This window comes from Punica granatum, chromosome 2, assembly GCF_007655135.1.
Source record: "Punica granatum isolate Tunisia-2019 chromosome 2, ASM765513v2, whole genome shotgun sequence".
Classification (NCBI taxonomy): domain Eukaryota; kingdom Viridiplantae; phylum Streptophyta; class Magnoliopsida; order Myrtales; family Lythraceae; genus Punica; species Punica granatum.
In genome coordinates this window covers 42,945,672-42,968,245 of record NC_045128.1, presented here as the reverse complement: position 1 = coordinate 42,968,245, position 22,574 = coordinate 42,945,672, and the positions used below count along the sequence as shown (strand labels likewise).

Below are 22,574 nucleotides of genomic sequence, written 5' to 3'. Positions count from 1 at the left end.
GGAAAAAACAATAAAATAAAATAGGCCACGCCATGGGATCGAAAGAGTCCGGACCTTATAATAAAGTATAAACGGTGGCATTTTATTAAAAAAAAAAAGACATAATAATTCCACATGATTATAAAATAATTCCTAACGGTTATTCAAATTTCTACTCACTTCATCATCATGCATTTATGGTCATTCCAATAATGGTGATACTTTCTTGTGTGTCATCTGTTCGTTCACGAACACCCTTGATTGATGCTGTATAGTGGCAGCTGCCTCCAATTTTATAATGTAAACTCTCCCAAGGTTTTCATTCCTCGGGTCATATATATATATCAATATGATGAATATAACATCGATATTGACAGGGAAGCAGAAAGCCGGTCGGAACTAGATCGGCAGCAAGCCATTAGGAATTGTTAATAATCACACCATACTGATCCGCAGGACAAAAGAATACCAATTCCACATTTGGATTGGAGCAGAGAATGTCAGTTGCTTGCTACAATGCCGCTGGCCTGGGATGTACATAAAAGGCCAAACTAAACTAATCATAAGACAAAAAGTCAAACCGACTACCAGCAAAATATATGCGCCGAACCTCTCTATGACTTTGCAAGGCGCCATACTTGTGTCCAACGGCAGAATCACTGGCCATCTTCTTGAGCTGAACAGGGAGCAACAACAATTGGCATTGTCAGTGGGCTTCAAAGAAGTTTTAACCAATAGGCCAGGATTTTAAGACTTGACATAAATGCAAAATGTGTTCGGTCTTTTTTTTTTTCTCATTTTACCGCTCAAAATGCATACGACAGAGATAGAGAGAGACGTGTCAAAAGAAAGAGGAGAAAGGGAGGTAGAGATTTACTGCTCAAAATGAAGCCCTGAAGCAGACTCTGGGCTCTCTCTGCCTGCTCTGGAGTTCCCGATATTTGGATGATCTTTTGCGTTACATCTGGCCTGTCCTCTAGGAGGATCACATTTGCACCCGACAACTGTTCCACAAATAAAAAATCGGTGTCTCGTGTTTCATTAAATTCTAAAGCATCAACCACAGGCGACATTCAGTCTATGGACTGCGGAGGTTGGTAATGTGGGAGAGTATATTCACCTCGCTTATCTGAGAAAGCTTGTTTCTCGACTTTGTTATGAGCTTCGGCACTGCATGCTCTGGTATAACGACTTCAAGTGTGCTCCTAGTGACCAGAGGCACAGCAATCCTAAAAGAGAAATGAGTTAGTAAAAATACGAAAAAACAGAAAGTGGTTCTTCTCAACACAAATGGATGAGACAGAAAAAGAAGATGATCACAACCTACTCAACCCGCTAGCTCCTTCCTCACGGCGACCACCCTCAGTCTGTTTACCACTTTCAATGCCACAACCTCCATTATCCTACAAAATGTCAGGAAAAAAAACTAACCACGGAGAAGAGCTCCAAACTGCTAGATACACAATACGGAGATGGTACAATTACAAACAAAATGAGGAGCAAACCTGACAGAAAATAAAAATGACAAGAGAATAAGGTTAAATGTAAAAACTGGATATTTTTGACAAAAAGTAACCTTTGGTGGCTGGGCCACTGGAACATTCTGCATACTCTCATAGGCTGCCGTGGAGGGATTAGCAGAAGTCTGAGCATCACGAACGGGATTTGCTTTGTCAGGAGATATAGCCTCTCCAGTGGTAGTCCCAGGAGATGGAGAATCTCTGTAAAAGCAACCCCCATATAAGTGGCTCTTTAACCTTGACGTCACTTCGACGAGAGCTTCTCTGGCTGCTTTGATTTCTCCAACAATCTGCGACATGATGAAATGAGAGATTAGAAAAGAAAACCAGAAAAATGAAAGAAACAGATAATGTCAGGCAAGCCCTATTCAGCTAAATAAGACCTCAACTATAAATAGAATGCTGATCCGTATACTACTAGCCATTTCAGAAATCAAATCAGGGGGATATATTTTATTCCAACTTTCCACTTCTGAGGGATCATTTCTCATATGCGCACTACAGGCAATGACACTAATATGCAAAAACACATAAAGAATATAAATTTTTGATCTAAAGTACCGAAATAAGGTCCAGAACACATATCAAATATTACAGTAAGAGCTGAGAACTTGGTGATTTGAAAAACAAACCTGAACAAGTTCATCACCTCCAAATACACAAGTGGGGAGTTGCTCTCTAGGAAGAATCTGTACATTTGCACCAGTCAGTCTCCTTATATGAGACAACGATCCATCTTTTCCTTCTAAACATCCTACATCTCTCGATGGCACGAGTAACCTCGTAATTATGACATTGTCTTTATCAGGAAAAAGATCTACTATATGAGTCTGTATATGCAACAACGCTTCCTGGGCTGGGAATAGCTCATCATCAGGACCCTAATTGTAGAAAGGCAAAACAGAAAACTGGTCAATAATTTCGACCATTGTATCTCTTACTACTAATTTAAATCAAACGCATCAAACAAGTGAATACAAGTACCTCCTCAGAAGAAACAGTAATCACTTGCTCGTCTGAGCCAACCACCGGGTCACTGATCTTTACAACTACACCAATTTCATTATGAAGTAAGTCGATTATTCCATCAGTCTCACTAACTACATTACCAATCTTTCCACTCGGACAAAGTATCCGGAATATGAGTTCCTCCCCCTCAAGTGGCTGTGAGTTCTCAGCCACAGGAGTAGAATCAGCTTCTACTGGGAAGCCTGATGCACGAGGGCCGTGATTATTGCCTCTCATGCTGGTTGAACCAGATCTTGACCCAAAATTGTTCCCATCGATGGATGATCGACGTGTGGGGTGGTTGCCATGGGGAACAAAGTCATCCTCAGGAGGATAAAATCGGTCCGGTGAATGAACTCGTCCCTGAAAATGACTGCGGTCTCGATGTTGACTCTCCTTCAGACGAGAAGAAATAATTGCTAGGGCACTCTTCACATTATTTGCATCCCCTACAACCTGCAAGAATGGAAAATGACTAGACATGACAAACTCCTTAAGAGTGAACCTTCAACATCCAAAATGGTTGATCAGAAGCTGCAGTCTCAAGGCTTTCCATTCTAGCTGCTATGCTATCCCGCATGCGTTCACGACAACTGATCATATATTATTAGCATCAAACGCCTCGTTATTTTTACTGTGAAATGAAGTTCAAAGCTCAAAAATGTGCACTTCCCAGTTGGAAAGACGGGAACCAGATTTTAATGTAAACCACTAGAAACAGCAGCCGAATAAAACAGTTCACCTTGCTCGGATCATTAAAACCATCATAACGGCTCAAACAGCTGTTACTACTTCGACATTTACATATCATTAGCATAATTGGCCAACTAGCAGTAACTTCTCCATAGTTTTAACAGGAGTCCATTAATTGCCAGAAAAAACATGGCAACTGATATTTCAAAGTCTTTGTTAGAGGTTCATGAACCATTCAGCACAAGTGACCTGCATTGAAAGTAACCGCGCTATTCTCATCGTATATGGTCCGAGTGGAGCCGTTATGTCTCTTATCTCCACAAACTCCCGATAAATTTTCAATTTGTTTGTTTAATCGGTCTAGGAAACTTTCCAAAGCCCGAAGTTTTCAATTTTGGCAGCAAAGAACTCCCCGAGTTAGAAGCTTGAATCATAGCAGTTGAACCTGAACGATTTCATCAGCCATCGTGACACAGCGAGGCAGCGTCTGGTCTCTCGGCAAAATCCTAATCTGAGTCTTTGTCTCAATCCTCATTTGCTCAATAATCTTCCCTCCCTTCCCCAGCAAGCTCCCCACATGGGCCCTCGACACCACAAGCCTAGTCACTGCCCTCCCGCTGCCGGCGCCGCCACCATCTTCCCCGTAACCGCCGCCACCATACCCTCCTTCACACTCAAGCAGCCTTTCGTGTATCGCAAGCAGAGCCTCCTGGGCCGGTGAGAAGTTGGGGATCCTCCCTTCAGGGTCCCGTCTCCGAGTGTCCGAAATCTCAATGATGCGCTCACTGTCCCCAGGGACCAGCTCGTGAACGTTGATCCACGCGCCGGTGTGCTGTCTGATGCTCTTGATTATACTCCCCGCCTTCCCGATCACGCCACCAGCCCGCATGTCGTGGCAGAGAATGCGGTAATTAGTGGTGACAGACAGCGACGGATCCTGCCGGTGGCCCACGCCTCCGCCGCCACCGACCCCGCCGCGGTGCCGGTGACCAGCGGGGGGGCCGGGGGCGTAATGGTGGTGCTGGTGGTGATGGCTATTGTTGTACCGGGGCTTCGTCCTGCCTAGGGTTTCGGATTCATAGTCCTGGTCATAGTAGTAGCTCCGCTTAGATCTAGATCTCTCCATATCTACAGTCCGATCAAACACAGCCCAATCTCCTCCTCCTCCTCCTCCACCTACTGTCAATGATCGGGAATTAGGACATTAATGAGACTCCAGACCACAGGAGGTTTAGGGTTCTTCCGAAATGTCCTCCGATTCAGATCATCGTCCTCTTCTTCTCCGATCAGATTTGGCAGCCGGAGAAAGTCCGAGGAAATTGAACCGGAGATTATCGGGGGAATCGACGGATCTGATGAGAGATTCGTTTCAGTTCAAATTTTTGCTCGCGCTTGCACTCTGGACTTTGCATGCACATCTTCTGCCATGGATTCTCTTCTTACTCTTTCTTTCCTTTTTTTTTTTTTTGTGTGGAGAGAGGAACAGGAAAAGTCACGTAAACGAACGACGACGCTTTTGCCACTGCGTACTTGACGGGGATAACCTCACCGTACCGTCAGTCACGACACGAACTCGGGGCGAGGCGAATGAGATGAGGTGGTTACCAAAACTAGATTCCGCTGTCCACCGATTCTGATCCTGTGCTGTGACCCGATTCTTTTCATTCACTTCGGGATCAGGATTCCGCCACGTGTAAGTCGGTACATGCGAGAGGAGATCCTGACCCTTCATTCTCGTTCATGGGTAAGTGCACAGTGCATGCCATGCACCCCCTCTCCCTCTCCCTCTCCCTCTCTCTCAGTCAACATTGAAGTGGCTCCCACACCACTTTCGATCTTAATATAGTATTTGGTATCTGAAATTAAATTTTATTTTATTTTATTTAGATTGATTGGATGAGACAAAGATAAAAGTAATTAAAAAAAAGTACGTGAAAAAATTTGAAGAAGAAGATAAAAAAGTAATTTTGCTATTGAATTAAGGAAAAAAGTGTTGAACTTGAAGAAATAATAATGAATAATTGATAAAATTTAGTATTAAAAATTTAATTTAGATAATATATAAGAAAAAATTTTGAAAGAGAATTTGAATAAAAAGATAAAAAAAAGTTAATAATTATTTTGTTAAATTATGAAAAAAGTAAAATTAAGTTAAGTAAAATCAAATTTTATTATCAAACATAACAGTAAAAAAAAAACCAAAACATTTTCTTATTATCCAAAAACATGTAAAACGAGAATTTATTTCGGACCACAACCTTACCATTTCATCTTCATATTTGCCCCGCTCATTGTATTTCCTTATTTATAGCATCACGTACTCGCATATGATTTTGAGTTGACATGTAAATTAATAAGTACCATGTTTACCTGAGCAGCTCACCTATCTCGTAAGACTTTTACTATGCTACGTGATTCATCTAAGGAAAAGAGAGAATCAAGAAAAAAAACCGTGAGGCTTTCTTTATTTTTTGGATTATAATATAATTATACCCAATTCAACTCTATTTTTTTCAAATTTAATAATAAAATAAGTATTATTTTGTCTTTTTTTCCGTTTAATAATACATTTTTACTCATACTTTTTCCTAATCATTTTAAAACTTCAATTAATAATACTCTATCACTCATACTTTTTTATAATCATTTTTAAATTAATTTTTAATAGTAAATTTTTCATCTACTTTCACATCTATATATACATACATATATATATATATATATTCTTATATATCTATATATTTATCAATACTTAAAATCATTACACAAAATCAAGCTGAGTTTGATCACTTATCCAACTCGAAAACCAAACGCAAGTTAAGTGATTGAATGTTGGTGGTTGATCGCTTTTTATAATTATAATAGACAAAAGGCTACCCGCTATAATTTGCTCTTTTGTCTTTTTAAAAACTAAAAGGTATAATTATTTTTCATAATTTTATAATGTATGCGTAGATTTTTTTATAGAGATTAAAAAAATATTTTTACTAATTAGAAAAGAAAATGGTTAATTGTCTAAAAAAACAAAATTTTCACATTTATCAATTCTAGCATAAACTTTTTTTCTTGACCTAAAAATATATAAACTATCAATCTGAGATCAATATTAGCACGACTTCCATTTTTTTGATGGGTGGATCTCAACCATAACCACCACCCGTCCAATCGAGGTTGACTGCAAAAGTCTCCAGCGATCCCAAATTATGAGGATGGTGGCTGCCGATAAGACTTTCATCACCTACCTCCTTCATTCTTTTTTTTCATTTTACTTGTTCTTTTTGTTTTTTAAATTCGGGCAATAAGGGCCTCATCAAGGTGCACAATCGCCCCTATAAGGTCACCGCCGACCTCGGCTAGCTAAATCGAAGGGTGTGGCCATAAATTCTCGTAAACGAAAAAGTTTAGACATACTAAAATTGATATCAAATTAATAGTTCGTGTATTTTTACGTCAAGAAAAAAGTTTGTATTAGAATAATAAAATGTGAAATAAATTATGTTTTTTAGGCAATTAATAAAAAAAAATAATAGATGAAAAATGTTATTAAAAAATAAAAATGATAGATGTGAAAAGGAAAAAGCAGTTGCGAAGTGAATACGAAAAAGAAGAGATAAGAGAATTAGAGAAAGAGAAAATGAAAGGAGAGAGGAAAAAAAAAAGGAAAAGTGCGGTTGATAGCTAAAATAAAAGTAAGTAAATTTATTATTATATCCTTTTGTCACATGGCTCTTGTTTTATGATTTTATTTTGGAGTAATAGGTAATTTTGTCCATAAATTTTGCAAGTTGTATCAATTTCGTCCCTAATTTTTCGATTACATCAATTTGATCCTCGAATTTTGCACTGTTACATTAATTTCGTCATTGACTTTTCGGTTGTATCAATTTGATTATTAACTTTGCACTGTTACATTAATTTAGTTCATGACTGGTGCACAAGTCCCCGAGTTTTGGTGTGACATCATATCGATCCTCGGTTACATCCCCATGGCAAAAGGCAGACTATGTTACTGTTTCGTTAATTTGTTCATGAACTGAACTGATGTAACGCATGGACAAATTGATGTAACCTCAAATTATCATATTCTTCATCTGCTCTCTCTCTCTCTCTTTGTATCTCATTCTCTTTCGTCCCACAGTTTCACTTCAAATGAATTTCCTATTCTCCGTCTTCATCTTCCTCTCTTCATGTGAGCTTCCATTTCTAGCTTAACTTATCTCCACTTTGCCCCTGCGGTGAACCACAACTGCTTTCTAGGCCTCACTCTGTCCCATTTTTCTTCAGAAAGAGGAGGAACCCTTCCTTCATCCTAACTACCCATGCCCCCTTATTCCCCTTCTGGAGATGGAGTTTCAGGGCTTGTTTAGTTACCTCCCCCTCCGACCCTCGGAAAATCCACCTTTAGGTATGGACGAAACGGAGTAGCTTCTGTAGGCCGCGCATGACTATGTCCTTTTCAAGCTTTCCCTCAACTCTCACGGTGCCCGCTCTGCTTCTCATTCCCTCGATCCCTATCTCTCTCGCCGCTTCTAAGCTCTCAAATCTCCTCCCCCGACTCCATCCCTCCCGCGACCAAAGCCCTCACCTCCTCCGCCTCAAGTTGACGACGGGTTGAAGGCTGTCCCGAGCGATGATTTCTCTGCTCGATTCGTTACTCTTGGAGGTTATCGTCATCTTTTATTGTCTTCATCATCTTCTCATTATGTGGCTTCCGCGAATCTAGTCCCCTCAGGGACATCGCTCGCTTGCGACGGCCGAGATCGAGACCCTAGCTGCTCGAACCCTGGCAATGAGGAGAATGAAGTCAAGAAGATTATCCAATGGGCCAAGGACAGTACACGTCTTGATCCCTCTCATTCGTTTAATGAAGAGCCCCATGACGATGACGAAGATGAGGTTAAGGACCTTGAAATTGCGCAACGACTAATTTGATGTAGCACGAGAACCAAATTGATGTAACAATTTGCAACCATTTAATGCCGTCAGGGACCATATTTAACGGTATGACCAAATTGATGTGGCATGGAATCAAATTGATGTCTCATTAGGACCTTATCGATGCAACCACATCACACAAGAACCAAATTGATGCAACTGTAGCACTAACTGATGTAACTGCGAAAACTCATGGGCTAAATTGATGTAATAGTGCAAAGTCGATGACCAAATTGATGTAACCGAAAAGTTAAGAATGAAATTGATGTAACAGTGCAAAAGTAGATGACCAAATTGATGTAACCGAAAAGTCATGGATGAAATTGAAAAGTCAGGGACGAAGTTACCTATTTACTCTTTTATTTTGCTATGGGCAATTACCGAAAGTGAATGTTACATCACAAGTCTTTTTCAGGGTAAGTATTGTATAGCATAGATAATAGACGGATGGATAGATGATGGGCTCACAGTCAGAACTCGGCCCATCATCACGCGGCATTCATGCGATCGTGGGCTTACTCACTATTTCAGCCCAACAAGAATAAAGCCCATAACGACAACGCTTCTCCACTGCCGTTTCTACGAGGATAAAATTTGAGCCGAGACTGAGGAAGAGAGGACCGGAGGAGTGAACGCCTGCCGGCTGCCATGGCTTCCTTGACGCTGCGCTTCCCTCTGTCGTCGTCTCCTTCACCTGTAGTAAGCCTCCCGTTTCCCTCTTCACTCGACTTAGTTCATCCATTGCCCAAGTCTCTCTTCGCTTTAGCTTCTCACGCTGACTACTGAATTGTTCTCTTTATAATCGCATATCAATGATTGATAAGCTTCCTTCTTGCAGCGGAGAGAGATAAGCCCGGAGAATTGGGGACGGGGATCAGTGAAGTTCTCACTGAGATCGCAGGTTCTGGACTTTGAATTCTTTTGCTCTTTCTCGCCGTGTCTCCTTCTGTTTCTTAGTCGATGTGCCGTGCTTAATTTGTTTGTGCAGGCAAATTCCCAATCTCAGGGCGGGCGCGGCCGGAGGATTTGGAGGCGGCGGAAACTGGTGAGTGAACAAAACGAATTCTTCGCTGTGTGATTTCTATTCGTTAAGTTGGACGGTGAAGTTTGGGAATTTGTATGTTCGCTCAGAACCTACAAATGGCCGCAGCCGCAATGGGCTGAATGATTATGTCCAAACTGTGTACTGTGTTCGTGGCTCTATGTCTGCTTAATTTGCATATGAATATGTCGGAATTTGGGTAATTTAGTCTAGCGAAAAGTCTAGAATTTGCGAGCCTCTGGCTCGATGATGGTTGAACTTGGAGTTGACGGGAGGCAATGCCGATTGCTTGTCATGCATAATGGGGAGAAATGGGCATTTATAATGGAGCTCCTGCTTCATCGATAGTACAAGAAAGATCAAGGAAAAACAGTGAGCTCTCTCGAATGAATCTCGCTGGTGTGGTGCTGACAGTTAATTGTGAATTCAGCATGTGCGTGGGGCATAGCGGACATTTTATCTAGATGGCTCGTTCTTCTTTAGTTGGGGAGGTGAGGTGGGTCGATGCTAATATTTTGCATCTTGAAACTCGAGAGGACTGGAGGCAGGGCTGCTGGGCTTATGACAATAAATGCCTTCCCGAGATTTCGACTTATTCATAGAGGAACGTGGAAACAAGAAAAGATTGGATTGTAGATGGATTGCGTAGATGGTTCTTTTGCTGACCATTTTTTCCAACTGATGGAGAAGGATTGAGCATCTTGTTTCTCTTGCAGACTAAGAAAGATGACATGCTGAAGAATCAGATAGAGCGAGTGCCTTTTCTCGAGGAGCAGGAGAGGAAGATAAAGGAAAGCGGGAAGCTGTTAACAATGGACATCGAAAGGCTCTTGCTCTCAGAAGACAACCGCTTCGATTTTATCAACGAAGTTGCAGCTGAGGCCAAGGAATATGTCGAGAACAACCGGGATGAATATGGCAGCACGAAGAAAGCAATCCTTCACGTGCTTAGTAACCGTGTGAATGACTCTGGATTCTATCGACCTGAGGCCTACGCAGAGTCTGACCCCTTCAAGCCTGGGCCCGGTTACTTGAAGGAAGAATTCACCTGAGCTCGAGTGTTACGATATATGTATCTGAACCAGTGTTTGTTCTTGGATCTTTTGATAGTTAGGTTCTCTTTGATAAATTAAGTACTTAATCAGTTAAACAAAGAAAAGTATTGCTCCATAGATCGATGTCCTGATCGGTAAATTAGTCTTGCTCAATGGATGGATACGCCGATGAAGATTCGCACTCCTGATTATATAAAGTAGATAACCCATACGATCACTGTCTTATTTCTTTTATTCTTTTAATTAACAACATTCATCCTCTTTATTGATAAAAACAGATGATATAACACAATCATTTAAGCTATTTAGAAGCTTCCAACTAATTAAGTGCACCCACGGTTGAGGTTATAATTAAAGATACCATCTGGAAACTCATTGTGAAGTTGGCGTACATATGATGTCTTTTCCGCTCGCGTGTCGGTTATTAACTATCAATCTATAGAGATGGACGTGGTAATACAGAAACGTACTTGCCAATACTGGCTGCTGTATCTACATATTGGGAGAGGCACATCTACTATGTATAATATATATATATATATATATATTACGTTGTTGAGATTTCTTCACTGTGACACAGGAAACAGATACGATTATTTCCAGCAGGGGGAGAATCCTTTTATGTCCGGTTCGAGCAAGAACCACCACCGTTAATCAAGGATTGAAGTACTTGTTGCAGCCAGGTTTCCTCCTGGGATCATGCCTGGGATTTGGACAGACATCATCGTAGTCCAACAGTGCATTATTCACCTCCAACACCTTCCTTGCATTTGTCTTCCCAATAAAAAACAAAACAACGTATGTATCAAATCAACGAGATGATTTACTGTAATTAGCAGAGAACCATGCACGAAATCATGCATATACAAGGCGTGTTAGCTACGGATTACGAACTTCGTAAATTTGCATGTGAAATTTAACCTCAAAGCAATTGTAACAGGTTCCGCACCGAATCTAGACCATCGTCTCACTTGATATTTTCCCTTGAGATCAAAGATAAACATAGCCATTCACCGGAAAGAAAGAAAAGAAAAATAAACATAGCCAGAACGTCATAAGCATGGATGTGTGCACACAGTTCGTCTAAATAAATGACAGGACATTGTATATATATTGATTTAGCAGCCAAAGAGAAAGGGATATATATATGACTTCAATGTGTAAATCACATATAGCTACCTTAACTAGAGGAAGGTTCCTTGCATGAACTCCATAATCAGCTCTTCCTGGACACATAAAATAATAATTATGAATTAATTACAAAACTAGCTGCTCAGCAAATTATTAATGAAATTAAAAGAAGTTAATTACCAATAATTCATATTTATTTGAAAGCTAGCTAGCTAGTTATTAATTGAATTAATGCCCACCTAAAGACGATGGAATGGTCATCAGAAAAAAGAGGAAGGATACTATAACAAAGGCCTTGAACAAGCTATAGCAGCGAGCCATTGTTGAACCTTTGAATGTGTGGGACGTCGAGCTGTGTATATATGTATAATAACTAGCAATATTGCAAATGTTCTTTGTTTTCTAAAAGATAATTGCTGGGTCTTTTAGAGTTTGAGCAATTGATGAGTACTGCAAGGTGATGTAGGAGGGAGAGGAGTTCATGAATTTATATATGTTGGAGTGAGGTGTGATTGCGGTAGGAAAAATAAGCCACCAATGAAAATTCGGCTCCCCACCATCGACTTAAGGCAAAAGATGAATAAAAAATGGGGGTTGAAGTGAAATGATGATGCTGATGAAATATTGCCTCATTACGACACAAACAGACACACAAAAGTAATCAACCTCACTGTTCCTTTTTGACATCGAAAAAGAAAGCACTTCCATAAGGTCCATTCTACGTGTTTGTATATGGAGACAACTCTCCCCAAAAGGGTTTGCATGGCCCGGGCGCCCTCAAATTCGAGAAAGTCTTAACGAATATTTCACATTGTATAAGGCAATAAGTTCTTAGCAATAGGGGTAATCGATTTCGAATACCCTGTATTTTTCATGATACTCGGATCCTATTTTGTAAGGACAAGTTCCAAGATTTTTAGAACCAGATCCTATCATGTTAAATCTTGAAACCGGAACCTACTTGAAATTCGTATTATACCATAAGTTCCGAGTATCCTATTGGAACTTGTAAATTTTTTAAAATTGAATAATAACCCCACAAATTTTTTAAAATTTTTTTTAGAAACATGCCCCATCCTTGTACTGTTCGTCGTCTTCCTCATAAGGGGTGTTCGGAGTCACTGTCCACAAAGAGCCAAGAGCATTGATTCTGCTTCATGTATTCAATTACAACCCCTTGGGGTTATCCTGCACTTGGAAGAAGAAGTAGAGGAGAGGAACAAGTGAGTTTGCATTCTAGTCATCCATCATCTCCATCGTTCGGACATACTACTAAGACACAATTTTTTATTTTTAGACCCTTTTTCCACGGTAAGAGGAAGCCACCTACAGGGCTCCGAGGAGTTTGTCAATCACCAATGGATCGACAAGTAGAAAAAAATGAAAAAAATTTTCAAGCATGAGAGTGCTTTTAAAACCCTTGAAAACTTACATTCAATTTGTTGCCCTAAAAAATCTCTCAACTCTTGTAATGACGACCAAGAGAATAGAGCCCAGGCAGCTTCGATGGCCAATGATTAACTGAGCGGTGAGTTTATGCAGGATCAAATTGAGGTCATCGAGGAACTAATCTCTACGTGCCAAGCTCAAATGGTGAGGACTGTTGTCGTTCTTCGTTTGGTCGAGTAGCAACTGTGCACAATTTTACATTCTGCTTTTTGCAGTAACTTTACGCTTTTTTTTTATTAGTAAATATCTCTAATTCAGGATACCGGTTCCGGTTCCGATTCTGGGTACCCTGTAGGTGGGAACTGGAACCAAAATCGAAATCGATTTTCACCGATTCTTTATTTTAATACCCGGACTCGACCATATTTTCAATACGAGCTACCTGGACCCTACCCTAACGGGTAGGTGCCGACCGGTTCCAGATATACTTTGTATCCGTGCACACCCCTACTTAGTAACCCAGTATAAAAATTTAGAAATATTATAAAAAAATTATGATTAATAAAAAGGGTAAATTTCGATGACAACTCATGTAATTTATTTAAATAATGAATGGTACCCCTTCTTTTCAATTTTTTTTTTCCATCCAACTAATCCAAGGGGACACTCCCCCTTCCATTGACATGGCATCAAGAGTACTAGTTTTTGCCACGTGGATGCCTTATCACCAAGATCAACAAATCGACCCGCTTTATCTAATTTACTCGAACTCGAATCTAACCTGATTTTGGTGATTGAAAAACATGAAAGAGTATATAATATATAAAATCGGGTCGGATTCGGTTTAGTTTAGACTTGGTGACGTGCATCCATGTGATGCATGTCACAAAAACTAATACTCTTGATGCCATGTCAGCAAGATGATAAATGATGTGTGACTAATTTTGAAAAAACGGGATATCGCAAGTCATTTAACAAACTATAAAGGATGTCTTCGAAATTTACCCTAAAAAATAAAATTTTTCATATGTTATAACCATTACACATAATACCTTCACCAGAAATTCTGGCCGTTTTTATCATTTGTCTTGGCTTGCCTTTTGCTATGCGTTTGACATCGTGTCCTGCACCTTTCTCCTCTTAAGTAATAAGTAATTAAAATAATATCTAAGAGGATTAACTTAGGGCATAGTAATAGAGCGTAAATTTAATATGCCATGCATACATTTGCCCCCATTTATTTAATTCTACGCGATAGACCTTTAAAATATCTCAAAATCTTACACCTCCTCCTTCTACGATTTAACAGTGTAGTATACCTTATACTATATCTACTGTTCTTGTGGAAACTTTTCTTTCACGTCGTCTAGTTCAAATTATTTTTTTGATATACATAATCGATTCCTTCAACATTAACATTCCTTAAGAAATGGCGAAATCGTGTTCCTTTCAAATTAACAATCTGTTAGCTAGAGCATATGTACGATTTTTTTAATGAATAGAGCATACGTACGTAATAGTTTTCGCAAGACATAAATAATTAAATATATTTCTTTATCATGATTTTCATGCTGGTAGAAGTGGAAGACTTCAGTACGTATATTCTAATTCTTCTAGATATAATGAACTAATGTGGCTTCATGTTGTTTGCTTTAAGATAAACCCTAGCTAGCTACTTTATTTTCATATGGAATAAAAATTAATTAACCGTACGTGAATATTCTTTTTATTTTCCTTTTGTTTCCACCATGTGTAGAATAGAGTCAGATTTTTATTAATTGGTGTCTTTCTTTGTCTGCTGTACCAAACTCACCGTGGCATTGGCAATTTGGCATGCACTTTGAAGGGCTGTGCTTTTGGTCCTCACATTCCGGCTTTCAAAACAACTTTATATATGTGTTTTGCGGCAATTCCCATATTATCCTATTCCCAGTTGAAATTGACATACAACTTTTCAGAGCATTTAGGAAGGTTGAACTTTTGGTGTACCATTAATAAGAGCACTAACAAAAAGAAGGGGGACAAACTCAACTCAACCCTCTTCCTTTATACTCGACCACATTAAGTAATTAAACGATTTTTTTTTTAATTTACTCGGTCGCAATCAACAAAGTCCATAATTTTTTCGCTTTTACCTCTATCAGGATAAGATTATTAATCTAATCAGATCTCCAAACCTTTTGTGATTTTATTATGTGCATACATATAAGAGCTCAGAATTCACATAAAACTTTTAATCCAACAGTTAACATAAATGAAGCCCGTCGGTTAAAGTGATGATCACCGAATTTTTTGGTATCCATAAAAGTAAAATGGGTGACAAAAAGATTCATTGCATGCAGTCAACATTTTCAACATTTATAATGGAAGAAATTAGGGACCAATAGTGCTTTGAAGCACTATCCATTAGATAGTGATGGGGTGCGTGGGGGGAAGTGGTTATTGAACTATTCATTTCCCAAAAGCTGCTTCCCCTAACCCATTACTTATTATTATCAGTTAGAAACTTGAATCCCAAATTCAACTCAGTCAAGGAACAAAAAGAAAACATATTCTTTTTGGTCTTGTACTAATCTTTATGATCAAGTGATTTCTTCCAATCAGTAAGCCCCATTTCACAGATCTTATAAAATATTATTCTTTACCATTTCATATAACTATAGAAATTAAATTGAGGTTGCTAATGGAATCTTACCCACCCGAAAGAACTAAAAGAGCAACAACAATAATAACCATTGTGGTTGGTTCAAGTGATTCAACGCTCTTCTCTGTTAAGCATGATTTCAAGTTCGAGTGTTGTAAACATAAAATATTAACACTGGGAAAGCTTTACTCGTTCGATCCGATTTGAACTGAATTAGCATGGATCCTTTACAGATATTAGGGTCGCACCAAGGAAAAAAAAAACAGTAATAATAATAATATAAGTTAGGCTGGGAGCTAGGGAGTCCCATCCACAATAGTTAAGTGGCAGGCCTCCTCAATACAGACACGATAATATAGCGTGCTATTTATGGGATTTCGATTCCATTAGAGGTCATAAACTCATGGTATGGTCACGGGGCTCCTTCGATGAATCAGAGGTATAGAAAGGGCTAATAATAAACTCTTTGTGATAGACCATTACTCCATCATTTGAAACGCAGGAATACAAGTGATACTTTTTCGGAGAGTTGCGGGGCAGGAATACAAGTGATATTTGCACTTATTTGTGATATAGCGATAGGGTGTACCTAGTGATAATTTCGGGCACCGTCGGACTAGGCCTACAGTTTAACTCGTTAAGAACATGGAGAAGTTAAAATAAGATATACGCATATAAGTACTAAGCTCATGGATCTTTCTATATAACAAAAAAAAATGATATACACATATACTACGTGCATAGTACTTGGAGGTTTTTCGTTACAAAATTTCTTCTTCAGAAGAGACCGACGACAATCAAAATTCTATTTTGTTTTCTTGGAATGAACTGGCCTAGTACTGATGATCAATTTTTTAGAGTTCGTCGTGGAAATCGTCGTCGTCTTCATCGACATCCAAGAGGGAGGTGTAGAAGAGCATTTCGTGGTTCAACATCTCCCCGAGGCTCAATTTACCATCTTTATCGTCATCAGCCTGAAAAACGAAATACATGAAATAAACACATTAGACTTCACCTCACCGATCTTCCTCGACATGCCGAGAGTAAATAATGCAGAAGCAGGAAGAATGTCGATCTTCCTCTGTGGCAGAAGCTCATCATAATTCTCGACGACGTTTTGAATTAGATGGAAATAATATACAAACCTCATGAATGAGATAGCTGCTGTAATATTTAGCATGAGAAAGTTCTCCCGGATGCAGATAAGGAAGCATCGGAATCAATTCCTCTACGTCCAACCCCCTGAAAATGTTTTTCCAATAGAATGTGTCAAATAATTAACATCGGCCAAATGCAGAAGAAAAATCTAGAAGTTGAAAGCAAAACGTTCGGAAAGTTTACTTGTCTTTGTTCACATCAAGATCAGCGAACTTCTCTTCCGGTTGGGGTACGTCCCCAGCACTACCGTTCTCGAACTCAGCGTAAGTCTTGTAGAAAGCATAGACGTGGTCCATGAACTCCTCCAAGTTGAGTTTCCCATCACGATCCGAGTCCATGCGCCTATAAGTCGTGCAAACATAATGTCCATCAATAGTAATAATTTTGAGGGACTTGATAAAGTCGGTTATCCCAAAAATGATGCCGCATATGAATTGAGAATCAGTTGAAGTTATGATCTCATTTCGGCTCATTGGACTATTTTGCTTACTTCAATTTTTCTCTCAGGAGCCATCTGTGGATCTCTATGTTGTTGCTGTCTTCTGGGTGCAAGAAGCTGCAAGAAAGCAGTGTTCGTTAGAACTCTTAACAATCAATTAATATCAATTAAATTTTCAGAAATTATTCATATTAATGAATTTCAGAAAAGGCAAGAGGAAAGACTGAATTTACTCCATAAACTCGTAGAAGGAGAGGGTCCCATTACGATCAAGATCGGCATTGTTAATTTGCTCTTTCCACCACCCGGGATCTCCGTGGCCCATTCTGTTTTTCTCTGTCGGACATTCGAACAGCCTTTAGTTTTGAGAGATTTTATGTTTTCATGTCTGCTTCGAATAAAAACGTCATAAAATTTACATCAGATTAGCCAATACCAATGTCTTCTTCCGAAAACTGAGGAAGATACTCCCTAAACGAAATCTCCCCGTCTCCATCCTTATCGTAATAATCCATCTCCTTCCGCGTCCGATAAAATAACAGATCCTTTGCCTGCTTCACGTACCACATTTCCAACTCCTTAGAACTGATAAGCCCATCATTCGGCTCATTGTCGATGAAAGGGAACAACACCGTGAGCCTCAAGGTCATGTTCAACTTCCCATTATCGTCAAAGTACATGCTTGACGGATCGTCGAGGTTCCCGATAAGACTGTGATCATCATCGTAGTGGCTTGGGCTTTTCTCCTCGTTCTTCCGCTCAATCTCAGTCACGAGCGGGTCGAACTTCGGGGCCGGATACTTGGAACCGAGCCGGCGGTTTGCAGCAAGCCAGCGATCACGGCCATGGCCTTTCTGGGAAGCTGGGGAGGTGACAAGAAAGATGATGAAAGCGGCGGCGAGAAGAGCGTAGACCACCGCCTTCGCCATTTTTCGACCGATTGGAGGAGAGTAATTGTAGTTGGGAGATGGGAATGGTCATCATCATGTAAGAGAGATGGAAGGGAAGAGGGCAGGGGAAGAGGGGAGGGGGCAGGGTGGCGGGAAAAACGGTTTGAGGCAGTTAGATGTTAGGGGATCTCGAAAGGAGTCCAAATTAATCAATGGCTAAATGGGCCCTTGACTTAAGAAAGGATTTCAGTTCATTGTCACGATGGTTCGGACTATCCTTATAGGATGCGATATTCCCCTCGCGGGATGGAGGATGTACATTAGATGCAATATTTCCCACTTCGATTATGGGAGAATGTACGTTGCATCGGTCATGCTAGAAGTTTTCTTCGTTCCTATCATGAAATATTCCACCCTTTTTATAAACTTTTGATCGTGGAATATCACATTGCAAAAAGTTATTCTTAATGCACTGACTCTTTTACTTTCCCATTTCGAGATGGAGAGTGTACATTGCATCTGTGGATTCAGAGTTTCTCATTGACCCTTTCATGAACTGATTCCCCATTTCTTGTAACAAGCTATGCCAACGCTTCCATCCATTAATTAATAATAACAAAACTGCAATGTAAGGGTGAAAAACGTATTGATCTTAAGGTCCAGAGATGTTTGTAAAATGTTCAACACAATAATGCAGCAGTGGCAGAAGAGGCATAAGTTCTCACATACTGCCTAACCAAAGAATATTGAAAAAAGGAAGCACAGCCTTCTATGAAAATGCCTTCAAATTCTCTTCACTAAAAAACCCGAGAGAAGCACAACTTGCCGGTTGGGGTCAATAGCAGCGCCCCGATCGATCTACTTTGAAGCCCGAGGGGCAAAACAGAACTAGAAAGGGGGCTATCATGTAAAGATTCTATATACATTGACCAACGATTCAAATGCAAGCGTTAAGCTCCAGCAACAGGATACATTAGCCAGAGTCTAAATTTAGTCAGCCTGCTCTTCTTCAGCAGGCTTCATACAGGGCCAGTTCACCTCACAGAGATCCAAGGGAGAGAGCCCGTCATTGTCCTTAATTTCCGTGCCTGCATTATGCTTCACAAGGAAATCTGCTATCCCTTCTCGGTCACAAACGGCAGCATAGTGCAGCGGTGTTTGGCCCTCGTTATCCTGTGCATAGAGAATATAAAAAAGGATAAAACCCGAAGCAGATCCAGGAAAAAGGTTTCCTTCAGAAGATGTGGCATCAATATTACGGTTATTCCACTTCCTGCCCACTTTGAGAATGGAAGCATAACCCAGAAGCATTACATGGTCAAAAAGGAAAAAGGAAATCAATGTAGATTTCACCATTAAAATCTAAAAATCATAGTATAATCCCTAAGCAAGGATTCAGATTCAAGAGTTTTAAGACTGGCAATGCGAGAGATGGCAAAAAGGTAGAGATATCCCTGCGTACAAGAGAATCGATGGGGAAAAGTATCATCACGCGAAGATTGTGTGCATCACAGACCAAACGAGAACTAGTCAAAATATACCTTTGCATTCACATCAGCACCATTGCTTATAAGCGACTCAATGACATTTAGGTGACCGCGATCAACAGCCCAGTGCAATGGGGTCCGACCCTCGCTATCTGAAATCATGTCAAACTGTCTCAAATAGTGAATATATAGACAGTCAAAGCTAGCAAAAACTCTTCCCCTGTAGGCCTGTTATTTCTAAAATACAGAATCAGATGTCAGAGACCAATTGAAATCGTGGAACATATAACCTACAAATTCATCCACATTCGTGAAACTAACAAAAAGGTTTTATGCATCCACGGGAAAACTTCCAATATACAAGGATGAATTATTACCTTTGACATTGATACCAACACCACTGTCAATGCATTTAACCAGATTATCAACTTCACCTTCTCTTGCAAAAGCATGTATAGCATCCATTTTCCTGAAAGAGAAAAGCATCTATAAACAACGTGAAAACAATAGTAAAACTGCCAGATCCTAATAAGATAAACATCCAGATGCATAAGACAAGTCAATCATAGCAGCCCATGTGCGAAGAGATAAGGCACCGACAAGGTCTATACCAATGCACACATTTAATTGCCCAGATGAGATTTACAAGGCAAGCAAGGCACTTGATGCTGGTTTAAAGCAAAGTTATATTAATAAATATGTAGAAGAGCTTAAGCCAGACTAAATGAACTATAGCTAAGACTGCATGAGCTCCAGAAGGGGATGCAGCGAGAAAAGCCAATAAATTGCCAGAGCAATGCATGGGAATGCGTATAAGGCGGTGCAACTCGAAGTCTATATACATGCAGAAAACATTTCAAAACCAAAAGAAATAACTAAAATTAAAAACTTTCACACCTGAACATAATTTAACTTCAACTGAGATCACATGATGATTGATTCTTCAGTAAATACAGGAAACTAGGATTAATACTTCTGAGTATCTTACAGCTCATTTCCAGTTTCCTCGTAGACGAATGTGCTGAAAACTGGGCCCATGGGTCCTTTGGCTTCTGCGCTTGAGGCATCACGATCCCCACCTTTACTCCTCTGCAGAGTAGAGGACAGCAACATAAACAAAATTAAGCAACAGAAGAAATGATGACCAATGGTAAGAACAGGAAGCTGCACACATAGTTTGATCTCACCAGACTCGATCCAGCAGCCCAAGTCGGATACAGCTCTGTGACAATGTCGATATACTTCTGCATCGCATCTTCAGGAGGCATAGCACCCAGTTTGTTCCATGCTTGCCTAGATAAATCAATTAAACTGAATTATCTGCTCTGACCAGCAGAAAATTTGACTTATAATGAACGAATAAGAATCCACCCACAAAACTGAAACTTCAAAAACCCATATAACAATTCCGTATGAATTTTGGAACAGACTGCTCGATTGCTTGCTAATGCATATAATGAATTTCTAACTGGAACCCATTCACATGGTGAAGCATGCAGAAATCATACTGTGGGAGGGAGCAAAACATCAGCGGACGATTTAGTAGATGAATTAATTATGAAGCCGACGGTTCTTAATGTATCGTCCTAAGAAAGCAATTTGCTTCTCCGGTAGATGTTTTGCACTAACCCGCCTTCCCTAAATTAATCAAAAGAACGCAATTCTCATCATAATGAGATTACGAATTATAATTACAGAAAAGAAGGAAAAAAAAATTTATATATACCACTTAGCTCTTGCAGTCAATTTCAAAGCGGAAGGCTGAGGAGTACTACACGGGCCCTCAGTGGCGATCTTGTAGAGTGCGTAGAGCTGCAGCTGCACATCGTTGGAGACCTTCTGGGAGAGGCGATCCGCCGCAGCAGCGGCCACGAAGGCTGTGGCCGCACTGAAGACCTCGTCCAGCTCGGTGCTCTCAACTCCCTCCCAGTCACTGTCGCTGTCTCCGCCATCCTCAGTGCCAACAACGCTTTCGTTCCTCACGCTGCCATGCTCCGCAGCGAGTGAATCCGCGTCGGCGCCGGAGTCGTGAGCCTCCTCCGCCGCCGCAGCCGGCTGCTCGGGGCGGAGTTTGGGCGGCTCCGAATCGGGGGAGGAGGAAGCACGGGCAATGGAGAGGTTGTCTTCCTTGAAGGAGGTGAGGATGGAGATGAGCTTGGCGAGAAGGTAGGAGAATATGAGACCGAGGAGGATCGACTGGAGGAGCTGCTGCCAGTCAGCCATGGCTATATGGAAACGACCAGATCCCCTGATCGCAGAGGCTCAAATGATTATTTGATACAGGGAAAGATTGCCGAAGAAGGAGACGAAGAAATTCAAAACCCTAACCTACAAAGTAAGCATGAGACAGAGAGAGGCGAGCACCGTAGGGAATGGCAATGGACGGATGTGACGGTGGTAGGAAGGCAGGCAGGCTTAGCTCCTTCTCTCTCTATACGTATATGCGTGTATATGCATGTATTGTTTGTATATGCGCTTATATATGCATATACTGTGTTATTGACCCTGTGGTTCGTGCGTTCCACGAATTTTATAAAAAAAGATTTTATTATAAGAAAAAAATACGAAGACACTAATTGCAGTCATTTTATAATTTATATTAATATATAGAAAATTTAATTTTTACACTATATAAACTATAATTGGATAAATTTCAAAATCACACTAAATAATATTAATTGAAGAATTCGACAAATAATTCATGCAAAATACTTCATATATATAATCACGGTCATATATTTTATATTAATAATTCATATAATTTATAGAAAAATAACTTTAAAATCTAAAAAAAATAAAATCCTTAGCTTTAATTAACGAAAGAATAATAATCGTAAAATCTCTAAATTTTTATTGAGTTTCGCGAGTTTGAATAATTTTTGATAAAATGAGTTCAATTTGAGATTTCTTGATTGAACTTTTATAAAGCTAGCAATGATTTTTAAAATTCATTTTTAAATTTTAAATAATTCCCCATTTCCTTAAAATTATGAATATTTATTTACTTATAAAAAAATGATAAGTGATTAATATATTTCCTTGGATATATTTATTTCTTTATTGACAATAATTAATTTATATAGTGTGTATTAATTTATTAAGACATTTACTATTGGAATATTTACTTATTTATTTGCATTAATCATTATTATTTAATTTTTATATTGCATATTAATATTATTAAGACAGTTACTATTGGTATTT

General features: G+C 39.6%; 4 protein-coding genes across 7 annotated transcripts; 1 reads left to right on the top strand and 3 right to left on the bottom strand.

The window, feature by feature from the left end:
* Window positions 1–349: 349 nt before the first annotated feature.
* Window positions 350–4,678, bottom strand: LOC116196030 (RNA-binding KH domain-containing protein RCF3). Its single transcript, XM_031525537.1, has 8 exons — window positions 3,646–4,678; window positions 2,484–2,963; window positions 2,132–2,380; window positions 1,556–1,789; window positions 1,303–1,382; window positions 1,100–1,208; window positions 857–983; window positions 350–655 (listed from the first exon to the last, which is right to left on the bottom strand). The coding sequence occupies exons 1-8, from the start codon at window positions 4,324–4,326 to the stop codon at window positions 636–638; spliced, it is 1,980 nt and encodes a 659-aa protein (XP_031381397.1). The 5' UTR covers window positions 4,327–4,678; the 3' UTR covers window positions 350–635.
* A 4,000-nt stretch (window positions 4,679–8,678) lies between these two features.
* Window positions 8,679–10,385, top strand: LOC116197969 (protein PLASTID TRANSCRIPTIONALLY ACTIVE 7). Of its 2 annotated transcripts, XM_031528259.1 has the most exons (4): window positions 8,680–8,834; window positions 8,974–9,036; window positions 9,124–9,180; window positions 9,894–10,385. In XM_031528259.1, exons 1-4 carry the CDS (start codon window positions 8,784–8,786, stop codon window positions 10,227–10,229), a joined length of 507 nt encoding a protein of 168 aa, XP_031384119.1. In that variant the 5' UTR covers window positions 8,680–8,783; the 3' UTR covers window positions 10,230–10,385. The 2 variants fall into 2 exon arrangements, with proteins under 2 accessions (XP_031384118.1, XP_031384119.1); XM_031528258.1 differs by having other exon boundaries at window positions 8,679–8,834; window positions 8,974–9,180.
* Window positions 10,386–16,116: 5,731 nt separating this feature from the next.
* LOC116197518 (reticulocalbin-2) lies at window positions 16,117–17,952 on the bottom strand. Its single transcript, XM_031527686.1, has 6 exons — window positions 17,430–17,952; window positions 17,227–17,329; window positions 17,045–17,110; window positions 16,738–16,896; window positions 16,542–16,638; window positions 16,117–16,370 (listed from the first exon to the last, which is right to left on the bottom strand). The coding sequence occupies exons 1-6, from the start codon at window positions 17,920–17,922 to the stop codon at window positions 16,251–16,253; spliced, it is 1,038 nt and encodes a 345-aa protein (XP_031383546.1). The 5' UTR covers window positions 17,923–17,952; the 3' UTR covers window positions 16,117–16,250.
* A 560-nt stretch (window positions 17,953–18,512) lies between these two features.
* Window positions 18,513–21,848, bottom strand: LOC116197062 (acyl-CoA-binding domain-containing protein 1-like). Of its 3 annotated transcripts, none has more exons than XM_031527068.1 (7): window positions 21,735–21,848; window positions 21,097–21,618; window positions 20,558–20,663; window positions 20,359–20,459; window positions 19,748–19,839; window positions 19,425–19,522; window positions 18,513–19,056 (listed from the first exon to the last, which is right to left on the bottom strand). In XM_031527068.1, the coding sequence occupies exons 2-7, from the start codon at window positions 21,591–21,593 to the stop codon at window positions 18,874–18,876; spliced, it is 1,077 nt and encodes a 358-aa protein (XP_031382928.1). In that variant the 5' UTR covers window positions 21,594–21,618; window positions 21,735–21,848; the 3' UTR covers window positions 18,513–18,873. The 3 variants fall into 3 exon arrangements, with proteins under 3 accessions (XP_031382928.1, XP_031382926.1, XP_031382929.1); XM_031527066.1 differs by having other exon boundaries at window positions 21,699–21,834; XM_031527069.1 differs by lacking the exon at window positions 18,513–19,056 and having other exon boundaries at window positions 19,425–19,538; window positions 21,097–21,770.
* Window positions 21,849–22,574: the final 726 nt, after the last annotated feature.

Excerpts from the sequence above, each read along its gene's own strand:
- LOC116196030 (XM_031525537.1), bottom strand. The coding sequence starts at position 4,326 with ATGGAGAGATCTAGATCTAAGCGGAGCTACTACTATGACCAGGACTAT. Across the intron at positions 1,790-2,131 it reads GAGGTGATGAACTTGTTCAG|ATTGTTGGAGAAATCAAAGC; the intron begins GTTTGTTTTTCA and ends ATCATGTCGCAG. Across the intron at positions 984-1,099 it reads AGCTTTCTCAGATAAGCGAG|TTGTCGGGTGCAAATGTGAT; the intron begins GTGAATATACTC and ends TTTGTGGAACAG.
- LOC116197969 (XM_031528258.1), top strand. The coding sequence starts at position 8,784 with ATGGCTTCCTTGACGCTGCGCTTCCCTCTGTCGTCGTCTCCTTCACCT. Across the intron at positions 8,835-8,973 it reads CGTCGTCTCCTTCACCTGTA|CGGAGAGAGATAAGCCCGGA; the intron begins GTAAGCCTCCCG and ends TCCTTCTTGCAG. Across the intron at positions 9,181-9,893 it reads TTTGGAGGCGGCGGAAACTG|ACTAAGAAAGATGACATGCT; the intron begins GTGAGTGAACAA and ends TTTCTCTTGCAG.
- LOC116197518 (XM_031527686.1), bottom strand. The coding sequence starts at position 17,922 with ATGGCGAAGGCGGTGGTCTACGCTCTTCTCGCCGCCGCTTTCATCATC. Across the intron at positions 16,897-17,044 it reads CTCCTGAGAGAAAAATTGAA|GCGCATGGACTCGGATCGTG; the intron begins GTAAGCAAAATA and ends CACGACTTATAG. Across the intron at positions 16,639-16,737 it reads CTTGATGTGAACAAAGACAA|GGGGTTGGACGTAGAGGAAT; the intron begins GTAAACTTTCCG and ends AAACATTTTCAG.
- LOC116197062 (XM_031527068.1), bottom strand. The coding sequence starts at position 21,593 with ATGGCTGACTGGCAGCAGCTCCTCCAGTCGATCCTCCTCGGTCTCATA. Across the intron at positions 20,460-20,557 it reads GGGCTGCTGGATCGAGTCTG|AGGAGTAAAGGTGGGGATCG; the intron begins GTGAGATCAAAC and ends TCTACTCTGCAG. Across the intron at positions 19,523-19,747 it reads TGTTGGTATCAATGTCAAAG|ATAGCGAGGGTCGGACCCCA; the intron begins GTAATAATTCAT and ends ACATGATTTCAG.